Raw genomic sequence first — 18,644 nt, forward strand, 5'->3', positions numbered from 1 at the left:
ACCTTTTTAGCTGCTGGAGACAAAATAGTGAAAGATGTCCGACCCGGGATTCCCTTTGAACCCACCTACATCTATACACTGCTTACTGTCATCAAGTCCAGCCTCTCGGAGAAGGTAAAAATACCGTTCTAGACGTAATCTTGATCAGATGTCTGTTACTTATTATCCTTGTTGGTCTTCAGTAAAGCTTTTTCAACTCCAGTGCAACTTGAATGTCTAAACACTCCATAAACCAACACCATGTAAAGGGTACATAAGGACCTTTTATTGTTACATATTCCCGTGTGTTGCTACAACTGATTACGTAAGCTGTGTGTATTGTTTTTTTACATTTTGACCACTTTTTTAAACTTATTTAAATTGCATTCCCTGTCTCAAGATGGATTCCCATGTACCTGCATGGACCTCTCAGAACTACATTTCCCATTATCCTCCTGCTCACATATGTAACAGATGCATTTACCAGTGAGCAGGAGGATGATGGGAAATGTAGTTCTGAGAGGTCCATGCAGGTACATGGGAAACCATCTTGAGGCAGAGAATGCAGTTTAAAAAAGTGGTCAATGTAAAAAATTTAAAATACACATAGCTTACGTAAACAGTTGTAGCAACACATGGAACATGTAACACAATAAAATAAAAAGGTCAGTATTTACCCTTTAATTGTAGTATGAATCTAGAATTAGTAATCCATAACAAAGTCCTTTTTTTTTTTTCAATAGTCACCTTTTGAACCAAATATGGTGCCAGGAAGGGATGAATGTTTAGATTTCTCTGTGATGTATTGTGGAAATTTGGAAATAAAAATGTCCTTATTCATCAACTGTTGCCCTTGATTTCTCCATCCTTACAATTCTCCCAACTGCAATATGTGTTTATCCCAATTTCACACCACCTTCACACAGTTAATGAACACTAGTTCCTGAGGGCTTTCACTGCCCCTAATTTGAATCTGGCCAACCCTTTTGTGTTTGATCCAGGGTCGCCAGGAGGATGCAGAGGAGTTTCTGGGCTTCATTCTAAATGGACTACATGAGGAGATGTTGTCGCTGATAAAACTAATCTCTCCACAAGAGGAACGTAAGTTAATAACTCCTATTTTATTTTTGTTTCAGTTCATATTCTTTTGAATGTCAAGAACCTGGCAGGTATTTGCTTTAGATGTCAGAGTTTACGCTGCATTGATTGTTTTCCCTAGAACGATCCAAGAAACAAGGACAAATGGTGGTTTTGAAAAATTATTCCTAAAGGAGCTTGTTCTAATGTTTTTTTTTATTTTTTTTATTGATGAACAGAAGTTTCTACAGTAAATGGTCCAGATTCCGGGCCTGGATTAGAAGAGAAGGCAGAGAACGAGGAAGGTAGCGAGGATGAGTGGGAGCAAGTGGGACCCAAAAATAAAACCTCCATTACCCGACAGGCAGATTTCATTCACACCCCTATTACTGACATCTTCGGAGGGCACATCAGGTGAAACTGCCTTTTTAGTTCGTCAGCAATTGAAATGACCGGGGTTTTAGGCTGCTGGAATGTTTTTTTTAGTGTTTTTTTTGCTACCTGCCTGCTGAGTCGCTAGGTCACTCCCAGCAGATGTGTGGATGTTATGCAACACCATTTCATTATTTCTGCAATATGTACATTCTTACATCAGCAAGGTCCATATTTAAATTGCATAAAAACTGCCACTTTAACCTTGATATTAACCAAACCCAAATGGTCATGGTTATGTATATAAAAAATGTGCTTATTTTCTAAAGCTGAGCCGCAGAACTATGGCACCAGTGGTGACCTTGCCCTTCTTTACATTGGCACAGACTGCTGTTTCGTTGGATAGTAAGGGCTGGAAGAATATAGTGCCATCTTTTATCTGAGCTTTTGGGCTGTTTGCCCAGGCTGGTGTTCTGGAGGAAAACCCGAGCACAGGGCACAAAATCTGCCACTAAAAACAGAATTGCCACCAGCTGCCTTCATAGTTCTATCTGAAGTGCGTCTCTTGACAAAGAACAGTTGTTCAGAGAGCAGTAAAGGGATTGTTGTAAACATGAATAAACATATTTCACTTTGGAAAAACATTTTCAGTTTAAGTTAGTCAAATTCAAAGTATTCATTTATATCCCATGGTGTGATTCCTTTTTAGTGGATTCCAATAAGGTTGCTGTGTCTATTCTTTGTTTAAAAAAAAAAAAAGGATGTAATTTAGGGACAAATGGGTACAAAAACAAATACATTTCAGTTCCAGACATACAGGTACAATATACTTGAAACAAACATGCACCAATACATTTTACATGTAGTAATTATGTTTTGTGTCTAGGTCTGTGGTTTACCAGCAGAGCTCGAAGGAGTCAGCGACACTGCAGCCCTTCTTCTCACTACAGTTGGACATTCAGTCAGAGAAGATCCGCACAGTGCAGGAGGCTCTTGAGACACTGGTGGCGCGCGAGTGTGTTCAGGGATACACCACTAAAAGCAAGCAGGAGGTGGGAATCAAGAACTCTCTCTTCCTTCTCTCTCCAACAGGGGTGTGTGTGAATCACTTACTAGGGTCTTCATACTATTCACATGTCTGTGTACTATATAGTGTCTGCACTGTAGGGATTCATTTTCTGACTGGTGACAGGAAGCTCATGAAAACGTCAATTTTTTGCACTGCACCAAAAATATAAATTCTAAAACAAGTTGTGTGTAAACAACATCTTTGTTTATAAATGCAGTTAATTTCCTTCCTGGTTTGTAAGGTGTATTGACAGAACGAACTGCTTAGTGTTGTATTGCTACTCACAAGCAGGGAGCACATTCCTATATGGTTATAGATGGAAAATCATTAATAAACTAAGAGCATCTGTAGGCCAGCTGTTAAGCCAGTGGCTGCTTTTCTTTTTGGTTACTCATTTGTGTTTTTTCCTTAAACAGTGTGCCTTTTAGAGCGTCTTATTACCTGGCTTATAATTTATGATTTGCATCTGGTTTAGATCATAATATTTTGCTCAACTAGATGAACTTGATACCCTGTGGTACATTTTAAATCTATTATAATTTAGAGGAACAATGTCCAGGTGGACATGGCAAATAGAATTTCTCTTTGCAAATTACAGTCATTTATACTGCTGCTTAGCTTGCTCTGTAATTTGCCTCTAACTTTCTTTGTAAAGCTCTGTAGTGTTCTCTGCTTCTGCTTGTTCTGTGCCTGCTTTGTGCATAACCAGAGTACTTATTCCTTACTATGTGTGCTTCTCCTTTTTCAGTAAGTTAGAAGGATTTTGACTTTCAAGGCAGTGGTCAGAGTTAAGGATAGGGCAGCACAGTACTGTCTTAGTGGTTGGAGGTGAGGATTTGGCAGCCAAAATGATATGGTTGGCTCAGAAAAATCTAAATTACTGAAATAGTTCAGTAAGATGCCACCTGACCTCATTTCTCTTCAGTTCTTTGTATATTAACTAGAGCTGTGTTCGAAGGTTTGTTCACTAGCCAAGAATTAGAAGGTAGTTCTAGACTTTCGAAGGTTCGTCAAGTTGCATTCAATAACGATGTTTTTTTTTCTTTCTACCTGTTAACAGAAATCGTTTCACAATGCAATGTCACTCACATGCAACATGCAATCTTTTGATTTGTATAATGCATATTACATAAACAAAAGTTGTATTAAAATCCTCTACCAAATCATATGTAGCAACTCTATGGTGCCGCTGCCGTGTATGATGCAGGGTATATGCCAACGCACTATATAGAACATGATTACTGTTCTATATAAGTTTAAAACAATATGTGAATGTTTTATTCCATTTATATGGCTTACCTGTAAATTAAGATTTTCAATCAAATATAAACAAGTAGCTATTGTGACGTCACCAGTAAACTATGCAAATTAATACCGTCGCAGGTTCGAATCTTCCTGCGGTAATGTGTTCCGAACCTTCGAAGGTCAAAATGTACCCTTCGTTGCAGCCCTAATATTAACTTAAATGAGCAGTCGGTCAAGAATGTGGTATAGTGGAGAATTTCATATTCATGTTTTTGTTTTTTTTGTGTGTTAGATTGAGATCAGCCGGAGAGTTACTCTGGAAGAGCTTCCCCCTGTTTTGGTCCTGCATCTTAAGCGGTTTGTTTATGAGAAAACTGGAGGGTGCCAGAAATTGATCAAGAACATAGAATACCCTGTTGATCTGGAAATCAGTAAAGGTACTTTTATTTATTTTTTTAATGCCTTGCCATTTTAATTTCATTATCTTTTAAATGTTAACTATGATATTTGTTATTTAGATTTAACATCTTGTTTTAAGTGTCAGCAGAACCTGCAGTGCAATATCTGTGCAACATATAGAACAGTCATCACTGGAAAGAGTTATACAACTGATGCTCACTAAACTGTCAATTGGGAATACAGAGAGTAAAAACAGTTGATTATGTGCTTTTGTTTATTTCTCTCAAATGCAGTGTGTCATGCACTGAAGGTACATGTCTGCGAGTGTCTGTAAATTGTTTGGTTGTGTTGCACGCCGCATTTACATGTAGCTATTTAGGTCAGCGAATAAGATTTGTGTATTTGTAGCTAACAAATAAATGAACACAGGTCGTGCTACTGTAAACTCTTGGTTGTGATACATAATACATACAGCGCTTGCTAATTCATTTTTTAAACAAAGTGGGCTTGCATCTTCAAAAAATATTTACACTTACATTTTATTTCTTGGAACACTTTTTTCATACAATGCAGTGTACCCAAGTGACCTTTCAACTGTTTTTTTTTTTTTTTTTTTTTTTTTTTAAAGGGGCAGTCGGGATTTTAATTCTGTATAGCCCAATGCTATTGGATTCTCATCTATTTAATAATATTGTAAAACTGTTAATGAATGGATTTTCCCGAATTCTGCACTGACCAAAGCATGCAGACCTTGATCTATAATTGGCTCCTCCAGCCAGAAAATGTTGAAATGAGCAAGCTTCTACCCAACCTAAAGTACTCCTCTTAATGTTTTAGAGCGCAGTTGTTTAATCTCAAACCCTGTTCATAGTGTTAGTTCATAAACTATAAAAAGGGCTTGGAAGTTTTTCGGGTTTTATTTTTGAAAACATGATAAATAAACTCACTTATAAACTTTGAGCTGAAAGCTGTTCATTACAAAACAGTCACCTTGTTTTTACTTTATATCTTGACTGAGGCTGGTTTCTGTTTCACCTTAGCTTTGTTTCAAACAGACGTGACAAATTACATGAATTGCGCATTGCTGATCCTAGTTGCATTTTATTCTTGCAGTTGCCTAGTTTGAGTTGTTTAAGCCCACCCTTGATTTGTAGCAAAGAAATAAATCTTAAACCCAGTTTAGTTAAGTTTTCTCTTCGTTAGGATGCAGAGACAGCTTGACAGCTACTAATTAATATTTAAAGGGAGGTAAAGATTTGGAAAATAAAAACTGAAAAGTTCAAGCCCTAACTATATATTGGAAGATATCTTTACAAAGTAGATTCTTTTTTAAGCATCTTATTTCCCTTATCCCAAAGAGCCAAGTTCCCAGTAGACCAGGGTGGAAAACAAATTTCTATACCACTACAGGAATAATACCCAGCTATTGTAAAGTCTGGAACCCTCCCTGTAAATTGGAGGCAACATCATAGCAGGACTGCTGTAGGACAGTAATGTGCTGGTTTCCTGCTAAGAGTTTAAAATACATCTTGTTTGTTTAAAAAGAGTAACTTATTGCCAACATTTCACCGCACTTGGACCTAGTTAGGACGTTTTGACCTGGATTTTAGGTGAAGCACGGACTTTTTAGAATACAAGCATGAATTGGTGTATAACAAACCTATTGACTTGTTAATGTCATTTTAAATTGCCTTTTGGGGGCCCCAATATAGTTTTAAGTATAGCCCCTGCTGGCTGCCATTTGGTGCCCATACAACCTGTTCTCAGAGCAAGGGATTTTTTGTGGAAGACATTCCAGGATTCTAATAATTTGTTTTCTCGTTCCTACCAGATCTGCTTTCACCAGGAGTGCGAAGCAAGATTTTCAAAGGCCAACGATCCTACAGGCTCTTTGCAGGTATATACATTTGGTTGCTTTTTTATTTTTAGTGGTAACAATTTATGTAGTGTTATCTTTACTAAAAGAACTCCATCTTGGTGGAATTCATGTCTAAGGTTTTTTTTATCAATTTTGTTCTAACCCCAAATTTGAAGTCTCAGTACTGTAGACATGAGATTCTGCTTTTCTGCAACAGGTAAATTAACATTACTGATTCCTGGATGGCTTTCTTTCTTTTTACAGTGTATTTATCTGTAATGTATTGTCATCCTACTGCATCTGTTTTAGTGTATTGTTTTAATAAATAAGAGGTATATAATCTAAATCATTAAGCTGTCCGTCAAAAACAGAGTAATCTCTGGCGAAGAGAACACCTCTTGGGAAGCAAGCAAAGTTTTCTCTTAGCTGAAGTGTTCTTTTAAGACAACAACCAGACACAATATGAATAAATAAATATGTATTTGTCCTGACGCATGTGCACCAACATATGAAATGAGTAGAATAAGCAAGAGAAAAGCAATAGGCAAGAGAATGTTAATAAACTCTAATAATGAAGTAAGACAAACTAAATCAACCAATCAGTCTTTATTTTATTTAGCGCCTTTCGTAGTGGACCACCATCACAAGCGCTTTAAAAGATACAGTTAAAAACAATGCATAGTACATAAAATACAAGGCTAGGATGTGAATTCTAGAACATTGTGTTGCATATGTTGTATAGTCAAGTAGTTTAAAAAAAAGTTAGAAGTAGCAAAATAAGATATCCGGCTTAAGGAGCATGGAAAGCAAGAGAGAACAAGTGGGTCTTGAGGTGATTTAAAACAAGCGACAGTGGGAGCATCACACACCAAAGCTGGGTGGGAGGGTTAACACAGCACCCCTACACATGTTGGAAAATGCAGCAGCAGCTCTAGGTTAATTATGAATATCTGTACAGGCGCAATATTCAAGACATGCACAAAATTAAACAGAATGGTGAAGCAACTCGCCAGAATGGAAAACACCAAATTGCTCTGCGACTTGTGTCTGATTTCAGTTTTTTTTTTTTTTTTCCCCTGTAGCTTGAACAACTTTTTTGTAGCAAGAGAAACGGCGTCGCATTTCACTGTTTGTTTACATAACATTTTGTAGAGCTGAGGTGCGCTCATGGAAATCGGAATACAAAACGAGGCAATGACATGATGGCGGTTCTGGAAAGATTGTTTAACCAATCAGTGTGCCTCAAGACACTCCTCCTTGCGATGACAAGTCACTTTTTGAAAATATTAAATAAACCATTTTGAATTTAAATTTCAGGTTACAAAACAGTACTGTATCATTTGTGAACGAATCACTAGCGGTGCCAAAAGGTGGTGTTAAGCGAAATTCCCGTTCTTTTAGGCAGAGCATTTACAATGAGAGAAATCTGTTTTCCCCCCCTCAAGGGGTATTCTCTTAGGTGAAGTGTTCCTATACTCAGAGACTATGGTACCTAATTTACAACAATAAAATGTCAGGCTTTGGAGCCTCCTGTTGCATTAGTTTATCATTTTAAAGCAATAGTGTTAGAAGTCGGTGACTCCTAAACCAGGGGAACATATTGCAGGAAGTGGATGATTTGAGAGGTGAAGTGTGATGCTGGGATTTTTTTCATACTTCTCCAATATGAAATAATGGACCTTACTTTGAGAGCAGTCCTCGGTTAATCCCCCTGTTAGTTCTTGTTTTTTAAACCTCACCACCTTGTGAAGACCTGTAGTTTTATATGCATGATCTTCACTTTCATCCCACAAAGTCCCATTTTCTCTCTGCTCTGCAGCATGCATGGCTCATTGAAATGTCCAAATAGACAAAAAAAAACCTCCATAGTGGATCTAGGGGTCTTGATACTCCTGCTTTGCCTTGAGCTGTAAATTCTCATTAGCTTTATTTGTTTTAAACAAAATAAACTTTAGTTTGTAATTTTAGTATGGCAATTCTTGGAAACAGTAACTATAACAATCCAATAGACTTTCCCTAGATAAGCTTTTTATTCCTTTACCCATCCCTGCTGAAGGGATAGAGACCATAGCTAACATGTGGCTTAATTTTTCTTGGGGGTGTATTCCCTCTTTGCTTATAATTACATGGTGGACTATTAACATTTGAGTTATAATCTCTTATGTCAGCTTTTACAGTAAAATAGTGTTTGTCACACTGGTTTCACTTATTGTATCCTTTTGTGGTGATCACATCTTTATCTTGGCATTAAATGTTTACTGTTGCCTGGCCCATACGCGGTCACCTATTGTGAGTGTAGAACTCTCCCGTTTCAATAGAACCAGAGACAGCAATTATATACATGAAGAGTGCAGACTCTCTAAACCACATTAATACTCATGAGCACACATGTAGCTTGCAGGGATCCCATGTTTACAGTTGTTTCTTCACAAAGGCTGGGATGGGGTATTGCTATCCTTTTAAAATGTTCATTGTATTTTGGTAAATTCCAGGATACATCAGTCTCGTCTGATGTCTGGGGAGCTTGCCATTGAGTTCTTCTAATGTTAGATAAATAACAAGATTTAACAAAATAATTTAACAGAAGAAATACCTTGTGTTCTGTGAGTGAATGCATGCATTCTATTCATTCAAAAGCAAATGTAATACAAAACACCTTAGCATTTAAGAGATTTATGCAGATCTTAGAATTGATTCAAATTTCAGTGTCCATGCTCATCCAATCATCCTCATTTTGAGACTTCCTGCAAAGGTAATCCAGTGACAATTGTGCTGATCTGTAATAGTTATGGGATTACTGTCTAGGGAGCTGATTTCAGACCACAATTTGTTTGTCTTGTTACTTGGATTTGAGCGCAGGGCTTGATTTTGAAAAATAAAAGGCATGTGGAAAATGACAGACTGAACTACTATTTGAACAGCTACAATATTTATATAAAGAAAGAAAAGGGATTAATGAGGCCTCTGTTGGATGGCTGGCAGGATGGAGGGAAGTGAACGGCTGTACTTTTTCCAGCAGGCTTGCAGCAAGAGGCTGTGTTGATATTTAACATGTGCTGACTGCAGGGCCTCTAGGCCCAATGTCAACACCATCTACAGAGAAGCTCAGCACTGTTTGCTCTGCAAAGCTAACTTGCCGTCTGTTAGACTGTTCAGTGTATATGACAGGAACAATATAAGAGGAGGGTAAGGGACGTACCTCACTGAAGAATATGCAAAGCTGTGGCCTCTTCTATACAAACCCTTTGCTTTTCTAGCTTTGTTAGTTTACCTACCTGTTAACATGTTTATCACCAGGAATAAAATATGACATCCATCCTTTTACAAGTATCTCCTGGGATGTAGAAAGTTTGCCTGTTCTTTCCTAAATAAATTATGTATTAATATTTACACTGCCATCTGTACATAATACAAGATTGAAAAAACACTTATTATAAAATAGAAAGGCACTTCGATAAGCATGAAAATAGATTGCCAGTGTTTCCGTTCTGGTATTGTTGAACTAAAGTCTTTACTACGCAACAGATTTTGTTAAGTTATGCAGTACCCATCCTTGTACCATGTATTAATGTATTTTTTTATTGTCTCCTCTCACAGTTGTTTATCATCATGGGAACAGTGCTACTGGCGGCCATTACACCACGGATGTCTTCCATATCGGTCGTAATGGCTGGCTGCGCATTGATGACCAGGCAGTGAAAGTGATCAACCAGTACCAGGTGGTGAAGCAGACTGCCGAGCGCACAGCTTATCTTCTGTACTACCGCCGTATCGACCTGCTGTAGAGCTCTTAAACGAAAACAAACTGTTTAACGAAACAAGAACACTGCCCAACTTCTCTTGCAAGACTTCCCCCTGCTTTTCCAGAGAGCCAGCCTTTCCAACGCCTTTATCCTTTTATCTTTTTGAAAAATGAAGGAAAAAAAAAAAAAAAGCAAAGACTTACCTGAAATGGCTTTCTTTTGTCCTTGCAGCACTGGGTTTTAGAAAAAAATAGATTGAGTTGGAATGGGGATTGATGGAATAAAAGGACTCTCTTTTCATCTTTTCTTCCCCCAGCCTTGAATTCTGGGAACTTTTTAAATACAAATTAAATAAAAAAAACTAACCAGGTGAGGCTGCAAAAAGTTGGACTGGTGGAAAGTGTATATATTTTTTCCTTTTAATGAGGGCGCAGAGAAATTGAACATAATGCCTTTCTACAAGGGGAGTTGACACAGTCCAAATTGATTTGCATTTTCCACCTCTTCAATTTGCCTAGTGCAAAAGAACTCTGCACCAGCAAACAAACTTGTGTAGATCTTAATGTATGAATACTCGAGTGCTTGTCTCCTGACTCGAAGAGTTCCTCTTCCCCTTTCTTTTCCTGCCTACCCCCTCTTTTGCTTTTTAATCTAGGTAACACTTGAGCCATTGAAATGAGAAGAGAAATGTTACTGTGTGCTTGAAAAAATGCTTATTTCTTTGTTTGAGAAAGCCGCTGTGGTTTCTGGGTGTAGAATTAGAATGATGAAAATCTAAAATAAATGAAAATGCGCTTTAGGATTTAAAAAGGCTTAAATGCACGTAAATAAAAAATATTAAAGACGTGCAGTGCAATTTTTTTTTTGCGATTTAACAAAGACAAAATAAAAAGGTGTTTGGAGGAGATGTGTGATTGTCACTTTCACACTCCCTGGCAAGTTCTAAAAAGAACGATGCTTTCTGTGTACACAAGCTGGAGAAAAACCAATGAAGATTGAAATGTTCCATAATAAGCCTGCCTTTGTTTAGTTTTTGTCATTACATTTTTTTTCTCCCATAATGTTTAAGGTTTAACTGTACACAGTTCATTGATATTTATAGAACTCTAAGTGAACATCCATCCAGTAGTGTCACAGAGCTCGTTTGAGTTTGTTTTGCTCTGTGTAGTCCTCCTCATGGTTCAAACTTGTCCTAGTTAGATTACAAATTTGTCGTTTAAAATCGTGGCACTGCAGATTTCTTTTATTTCATTCACTTCAATTTCATCTTTTATATAAATTTGTTTAAACTGCTGCCCTTTCTACAACGCAGTGACTGATTGCAAGACATGCATACCTCCTAAAAGCACATAAAACAGGATCATCACATTTGTTTGTATTGGAGCCATTACTTATTTACTGGTTTTGTATTAATTTAAATTTCAGTCTCTATCAAAGTGAAAAAATGATTTAGTGGTTCCTAATGTTCAGTGATTTTCTTTTCCTTTGCCCAATCACGTTTCTGTATGTATACTTTGTGCTTAAATTACATTTGGATCATTTATACAAATTAGCTTCACGCACAACAAGAAGTTGTGTTCAAATCCACATTTTTACAAAAAATGCAGTGTTTCAAAAGTTGAATCCCTTAAAATGAATATTCATCTCGGTGAAGTTTGTATATTTTTGAAATGTAATCTGCTTGTCGCTGCAGTGTGTGGACTGGTCACCTTTGTATTAAAGTATTAAATGGAACATGTTTGTATTAATCCATGAGAAAACTAACCAGAGAAATGGGTTGTTAGAGAACTTTAATTGGCCAACAAATAAAACAAAGTACACAAACTTTTGGGTGCATACAACATTGTATAGTGTGCTTGTCAGATTATATACTATGTTGTACTGTGGGAATAATTGAAGTACAGTATGATGATCCAGCTCTACTTGACTGTAGCCTGTGCCATAGTCTCCTTTTTCATAAGCATTAATGCAGTCAAACCTCATTATCCGTTCAAGATATAAAACACTTCATTCAAGAACCAGTTGATCTACAATGTGCTTGTGTTGCGTTTTTGGTCTTGTGTCAATGCAAGAAGATATATAAAGTAAGTATTTGTCAATACACGATGAGTCGTTACACCCCTTATATATAATATTACTGCAAGTCTGTTTAACATTTCAAATCTTTCAGTGAAAGCACTTAACCCACTTATTTAAAAATGCATTCTGTCCCAATATTTCAGAGCTTCATTTTTATTTAATTTCAGATGGCTCCTTCAGCGCAATAACTATTTTGCAGCAGTACAGCTCCTTCTCTTTCTCAAATGTGAGAATTAAATGGTTAAATCATTACAAACCAACATGCACTCATTACACTGTGTAACAATTTTTTTTTTTTTTTGTTCCTGGGTAGTAAGTGTTATTTCCTAATTGCTTATGCCTCAAGTATAGAAAATGGCTATTCCCCACAAACTTTGCTGTTTTGTTCTTTACAGTATAATCGTAAATCTCGAAAAACTACTCACTTCTAAATCTTTTGTAGTCATTTTTGTATTACTTTAGTATAAATACATGTTAATTTGGATTCATATGTTGTTTTTTTCTGACTTTATGTGAACGAAAAAACACATTTTCCCGTTTTCCCATTGGAAATAGTGATATTTTGAAATAGTCACAAAAGCAAAGTTTGTGGGGAATAATAGCCATTTGCTATACTTTTGAGGCATAAGCAATTGGGAAATAACACTTACTACCCAGGAACAAAAATTGTGTTACATAGTGTTATCAATGCAGTGTTTGTGCTGGTTAGAGTCAGAGTTGCCTCAATAATGCCTTGAGTTTTGTAATGCATGCTTTGCAGAAGTGGAGGTTTCTATGTGGTCTGCAAATCTAATCCTTACTTGATTTTTATGTGGGATGCTTTCTGTTTGTAATAAATTATTTCTTAATTGAGTGGCCCATGCTCAAGGGATATTCAACCTTGACATTTCTGGCTATTAATGAATTGATCCAATTCAGCATTCAGACCAGGGCCAAAATCACTTTCATAATCACTTTCATAATCATTTTTTCCCCCTAATCCAGGGCCAGTGTTCCACATTGGTTTCATAGCTTATGGAGAGATCAGTCAGTTACAAAGGTTAACATCGAATGTGACTTTAGTGCCATTAGTCATTATCAGGTGATGCATGTAATTGACCAGGCCAGAAGTTTAGTTTTAGTAGGTGTACTGTCTTGTGCTTTACCCAAGGCTCATTTACATAGTTTGACGTTGCCTTTGGAAAACAGACCCCATCAAGAATTCTTTATGAAATGGTTTGGCCTAATAATTCCAATACTTTTAACTAGTTTATCATTTTCAATTTGTATGCTGTTACTACTCAATATTATAGTATTTGCTTTAAGGGGAGGTGTGAAACTTCAGCAATAGCCCCTTTCGTAATAAAAATGTATGGTCTTGACTGTTGGGGCAATAACTCAGTGAATGCAAACAACAAATCTTTTATCCTCATGCCAAAAATGTAATTTATAGATTTTAGTAGAGTAATTGTGCAGGGTTAAATGTGTTTTAAAGCAGTGTAATGCCTGTGGGCAAACTATAAAATTCCATTGCATAATGTGGCTATTCAAAAGTAACTTTCTAGAAAGTTTACCTCTCTTTAATTCCATGCAGAATAGCCTGGTGGAACCGCTTGGTGTTAAACACATCTGTAATGCATCTTTAACCAAACAGTAGTCAGAGTAACAAAAGGCAATGGACGTTTTCTTTTTTTTTGAGCCCTGTATTTCTCTCACACTGTCCTAGTTAAATCGCAAGGAAATAACACAAAAGGGCTTTGTGGAAAGGAAGACATCGTCTCAAACCTTCAATACAAATGACTATTACACTTTTGGCCTATAAAGCTGGGGAGTGCTATAGACTAATTGCTGGCTGTAGTAAATTAAAGCTAGTGCAAGCTATGAAGGGTGAATCTGTAGCATCACAAGACATTTGTTCTCTTCATCTCCATGGAGAAGACTCAATATCTCCAGCATGATGTTGTGAAAGATTACTTCACCCCAGGTGCAGTCTCCTGTAGGCCTGTCCGCCAGTGCCAGCTTTAGAAGCTGCAGGAAACTTAAAATAATTGTGGGGATGGTTTAAAGGTAAAACAATGTGCAACACAAAGCACAAATGTGCTTCCAGAATCAGAGATCTTAACAGATTATTGGAATTTGCATTAATTAAAATACTATCTTTTGTAGAAGGTACATAATTGGTCCACTTCCAAGAACAGTTCAGATCAAATAGATTAATCACATACAGTATGCCATTTCTGCTTCTTTATATTGGTTTAAATGAATGTAAACACTATTGAGGACTACCATTTTTCCAGAAACTTATTTTTAGCCTCCCAAGTTCAATACTACTGAGATAAAAGATACTGATATTATTTAATTCTCCAGATTCCATAATGTAAGGTTTACCCACTTAATTTTTTATTTGCTGTACCGTTGTATTTAATGTCCAAATCCATTATAACGAATTTAAAAAAAAAAAAAAAAAAAAAACTCACAATATGCATAATTTTGTCTGTCCCTTAATACACTCGTGTTTTCTGTATCTGTTTTGAGGACATAATGGTCCAAGACGGGTCTCGCTCGTATGCAAGAAACACAAGAAGACACCTTCCTGCTTTGATCCAAGTGCCAGAACATGTTGATAGTTCTAGGAATCCAGCTCTGGATCTGATGCTCATGCTAATCAAATTAGGACTGAGCAGCTAAACTAGTTACAGATGTTGCTAAAACAATTTCTATAGTGTAGTTCTCCTCAGGCTGTCTGTCTGTTTAAATTAATATTGAGATTTTCATATACATACAGTGCTTTGAAAAAGTATTCAGCCCCCATCCCTTTTTTCACATTTAAAAGTCTCAGATTCAGAATTTGAAATATATTAAATTAGGATTTTTCCCACTGATCTACAAAGACTTGAGCACCATGTCAAATCAAAAGAAAAATTCCAAAAGCTTTCAACCATATACTAAAAATGAAAAGTAGAAATTATCAGATTAAAAAAGTATTCATACCCTTTCTAATTGCAAGCCTAAATTGGGTGCAATATATTACCTCAACAAGTCACGCAATTTGTTGATGGACTCCACCCGTGTAAGAAATGAGAGAATCGCCTTCTTTAAATTAATCTGTGAGGTTAAATACCGCTCTTTCTGTATGGTCCCACAGTATGGTAGAGACTTTCAAAAGAAAGAATCAAAATGAAGACGAAAGAGCATTCTAAGTAAGTCAGGGATGTGATTATAGAGAAGCACAAATCTGGAGAAGGGTACAAAACCATTTCAAAGGCATTGAACATCCCAGAGCTCAGTGCAGTCCATCGTACAGAAGTGGGAAAAATATGAAACTACCACCACACTGCCTAGATCAGGCTGCCCCTCTGAACTTAGTTGCCAGACAAGAAGGGTACTTCTTATGGAAGCTACTGAGGCCACCTGTGACTTGGAATGAGTTACAGAAGTCAGTGGCTGTGATGGATGATGATGTTCATGTATCAGCAATCTCCAAGGCATGCCACAAAAGTGCCTTTATGAGAGAGTGGCAAGGAAGAAGCCCTGGCTGAAAAAAAAACAATTTTTGCCCGCAAAGAGTTTGCAAAACCTCACTTAGAAGATACTGCAGTTATGTGGCAGAACGTCTTGTCCTGAACGTTAAGCGGTATGTGTGGCACAAATCAAACACTGCACAACAGCCAGGTAACACTATTCCCATCGTAAAGTATGGCGGTGGTAGCATCATGTTATGGGGATGCTTTTCAGCAGCAGGGACTGGCAATATTGTCAGGATTGATGGGAGGATGAATGGCGCACAATACAGAGAAATCCTGGCTAAAAACCTGCATCCCTCTGCCAAAAAAATCAAACTACAGAAGTTTGTCTTTCAACAGGATAATGATCCAAAACACAATGCCAGAGCAACACTGGAGTGGCTTAAAATTAAGAAAATAGGTGTCCTTGAGTGGCCCAGTTAGAGTCCTGACCTTAATCCCATTGAAAATATGTGGCAAGACCTCAAAATTGCTGTCCATCACTGTTCCCCAACTAACTTGACACAGCTTGAGCAAGTTTGCAAGAAGGAATGGATAAATATTGCTCCATCACGGTGTGCAAAGTTAATAGAGACTTATCCAAAAAGACTACTGGCTGTAATAGCTGCCAGAGGTGGTTCAACCAAATATTGACCCAGGGATGAATACTTAAAAAATGATGACATTTCAGTTTTTTTAATTTTTATTTTTTTATTGTTTACTATTTTCTTTCTTTTTGGGGGGAACTCTGTGAAGAAGAATGTATGACTCACAAATAAAAATTCCCAATCTAATGCATGAAAATCCCAGGCTGTGAGGCTGGTTTCACAGACTCCCATTAGCACTGGTCTTGGGTGCCCTAAGCTAACATTATGTAGTCTAAGATTAGTTGATTTTGTAATTTATGACGTGACAGAAACTCTTGAGGAAATTATTTTCCTGTAACTCACTGAAGCCTCTATTGTTCTATATATATATATATATACATAGGATCAAAAGAAACGTATCACTTATGTTTGAGCATCAAAAGAAACATATCACGTATATTTGAGCATCAAAAGAAACTTATCACTTATATTTGGATAAAATCCACTATTGAAAAATGGCAAACTCTGTTTTAGAGCAGCTGCAGTGACTTTTTATTCTGCTGGTTAACAACTGACATCACTAGTTGCTGCAAAATGATCTGTCGATCTTGGGCAGATGTTGTGACTCTTGGTCTCCCAGTTCGTGGCCTGTCATGGACAGACCGTATCTTTATACTGTCTCGCCAGGTTTGAAATTGCTGGCTGTGAGCACCCAAGATGGCGAGCCACAGTACACTGCCCTAGTCCAGCCTCCAACATGCAGATTACACGAAGGCGCTGATCTACTTTATTCAGATTGTACCCATTGAAACAGAACAACTCCAGCACAGCGGCAGTCATAGCAAACTCAAGTAGAGTATACCCTGTGCCCCAGTTTTTATTAAAAAGAATGTTTCTTCTCAAAGCTACTTTTTCTGTGAGACAGTAATTCCATTTCTGAAATGTTCCTTTTCTAAAAAAAGGGCTTCTCCTCGTGTTTCACTTTCAGCACACTCAATACTGGCAGAGTTTACAAACGCTCCTAATGTTTTGGGCCCAAAGATTGTGTCCAATATTACATTTGGAGCTACCACAAAGCATTGCGGGAAAAAAATGTGTTTATGCAATAAACAGAGCTGTGTTGAGTAGTACTATTTATTTGTACAGAAATCACATTTCATTGAAAGCCTGGTTAATTACTGTGCATTGAAAGCCTTTTTGTTTATTAGTTCAATTTAAAATAAGTTAATTAGGTATTTTGTGTAAACACAAGCACAATGATTTATATGAGCAAACATGAGCATAATTCAAAGAAAACAAACAGCAAGCACATTATCAAACCAGGTTATCACTCGTTGCTTATAACTCAAAACATTCTGCAAGAAAACCTTGAAACAAATTCTTCAGACCAGGAACCTGGAAACTTATTTGTCCTCTAAGGGACCCCTGCCTCCATCCCTCTCTCCTTTAAAAACAAAACACATCTTAGACCAATGGGGGCTTAAAGTACTCTCTGAACAGAATTAAAGTTAGGATTGGCTCTCCTAACTCCAGGGCTTTTACCAGGGTACATTTATACAGTATTAAAATAAAAATACAAACCCTGTTTAAAAACTCTATCCAGATTATGTGAAGGGAAAAGAAAAGCATAGTGGCACTCTGTGGCATAATATAGTAATTGTGCTAAAGAATTGTAACGTTTTCTTTTAAAGTGAAATCATTCAAATGTTCTATACATATCAATTAAAAAGCACTGATACCTGAAAGTAACGCCCACCAAGACAGACAGCCATACAAATCACTGCGGCTTTCCTTTTCTGCGGTTTGGTGCTGGTCTGACTGCTGCATAGAACTATGTGGACCGACCCAGAACCACCTAAATTACAGACAAAGCATTCTATTTATGTTTCAAGAGTAAATTAATTCAAATGTAATTTTATATTTACCTTTCTTTTGCAATTGCTTTTAGTGATTCTGTTTATATCTAATAGTAATTGTTTTTAGATAAATTCAGTGCTGATTTCTCATAACTTGTAAACAGCAGGAGATAGTGGAATTTACAAATGTAATGCAATCATGATTAAGGTCCAATAGATAGGAATGATTTGGAGATTAGCCACTCTGGAACGCTCATTCCCTGTCAGTTAGACAATTCCGTCTTTACTCAGCAAAATAGAAAATGTGTTTATTATTAAAAGTCATCTATGAAAGAGTGATTGGCAAGTTTTTGTGTACCACAATACCCTGTCTGGTGGCTGCAAATGCAGTGATGTTCAGCTTGATGGAAAATATGATTCATTTAATGTGAAAAACATTATTCCTTATTTGTATATCACAAAAGAGATATAATGCACTAGATGCTTATGATAACAATGTATAGTGTCAGGAGTTTAGAACACATTATGTTTCACTAAAATAGTGAAACATTAAGAATAATGTATGCTAACCCAATCTTCCATTAAAAACAAAACTGCAATTCAGGATCATACCACTGAGTTGCACTGCGTGCTATGTTAAAATTCCATTGAAATAAAGGTTAATTAATTCCCTTTTAATGGAGGCAAGTGTAAAATTCCAAATCAACCTTGAAATTAAGACAACACCCTCCTCCAGAAAAAAAAAAAAAAAAAAAAAGCATCAGAAACGTTAGAGGCATCATCAGGGAAATAATAATAATAAAAAGTAAAGTACATTTATATTCATGCATCGTGTAAAAGTATCTTAAACCACATACTGTAATTAAAATTAGATGTATGCAATACATCACGAAAATAG

General features: G+C 36.8%; 1 protein-coding gene across 2 annotated transcripts in view; it reads left to right on the forward strand.

The window, feature by feature from the left end:
* The window catches only part of usp10 (ubiquitin specific peptidase 10), a 30,361-nt gene extending 18,885 nt beyond the window's left edge, over window positions 1-11,476 (forward strand). The window contains exons 8-14 of one of the 2 annotated variants that reach the window (XM_041221653.1): window positions 11-114; window positions 981-1,080; window positions 1,296-1,470; window positions 2,315-2,522; window positions 4,035-4,179; window positions 5,973-6,038; window positions 9,597-11,476. In XM_041221653.1, the coding sequence (XP_041077587.1) occupies window positions 11-114; window positions 981-1,080; window positions 1,296-1,470; window positions 2,315-2,522; window positions 4,035-4,179; window positions 5,973-6,038; window positions 9,597-9,784 (986 nt within the window). In that variant the 3' untranslated portion in view covers window positions 9,785-11,476. The remainder of the gene's footprint in view (window positions 1-10; window positions 115-980; window positions 1,081-1,295; window positions 1,471-2,314; window positions 2,523-4,034; window positions 4,180-5,972; window positions 6,039-9,596) is intronic. The other variant, XM_041221654.1, reaches the window with a different exon arrangement.
* Window positions 11,477-18,644: the final 7,168 nt, after the last annotated feature.

The sequence above is a fragment of the Polyodon spathula genome, chromosome 21, assembly GCF_017654505.1.
Source record: "Polyodon spathula isolate WHYD16114869_AA chromosome 21, ASM1765450v1, whole genome shotgun sequence".
Taxonomy (NCBI): domain Eukaryota; kingdom Metazoa; phylum Chordata; class Actinopteri; order Acipenseriformes; family Polyodontidae; genus Polyodon; species Polyodon spathula.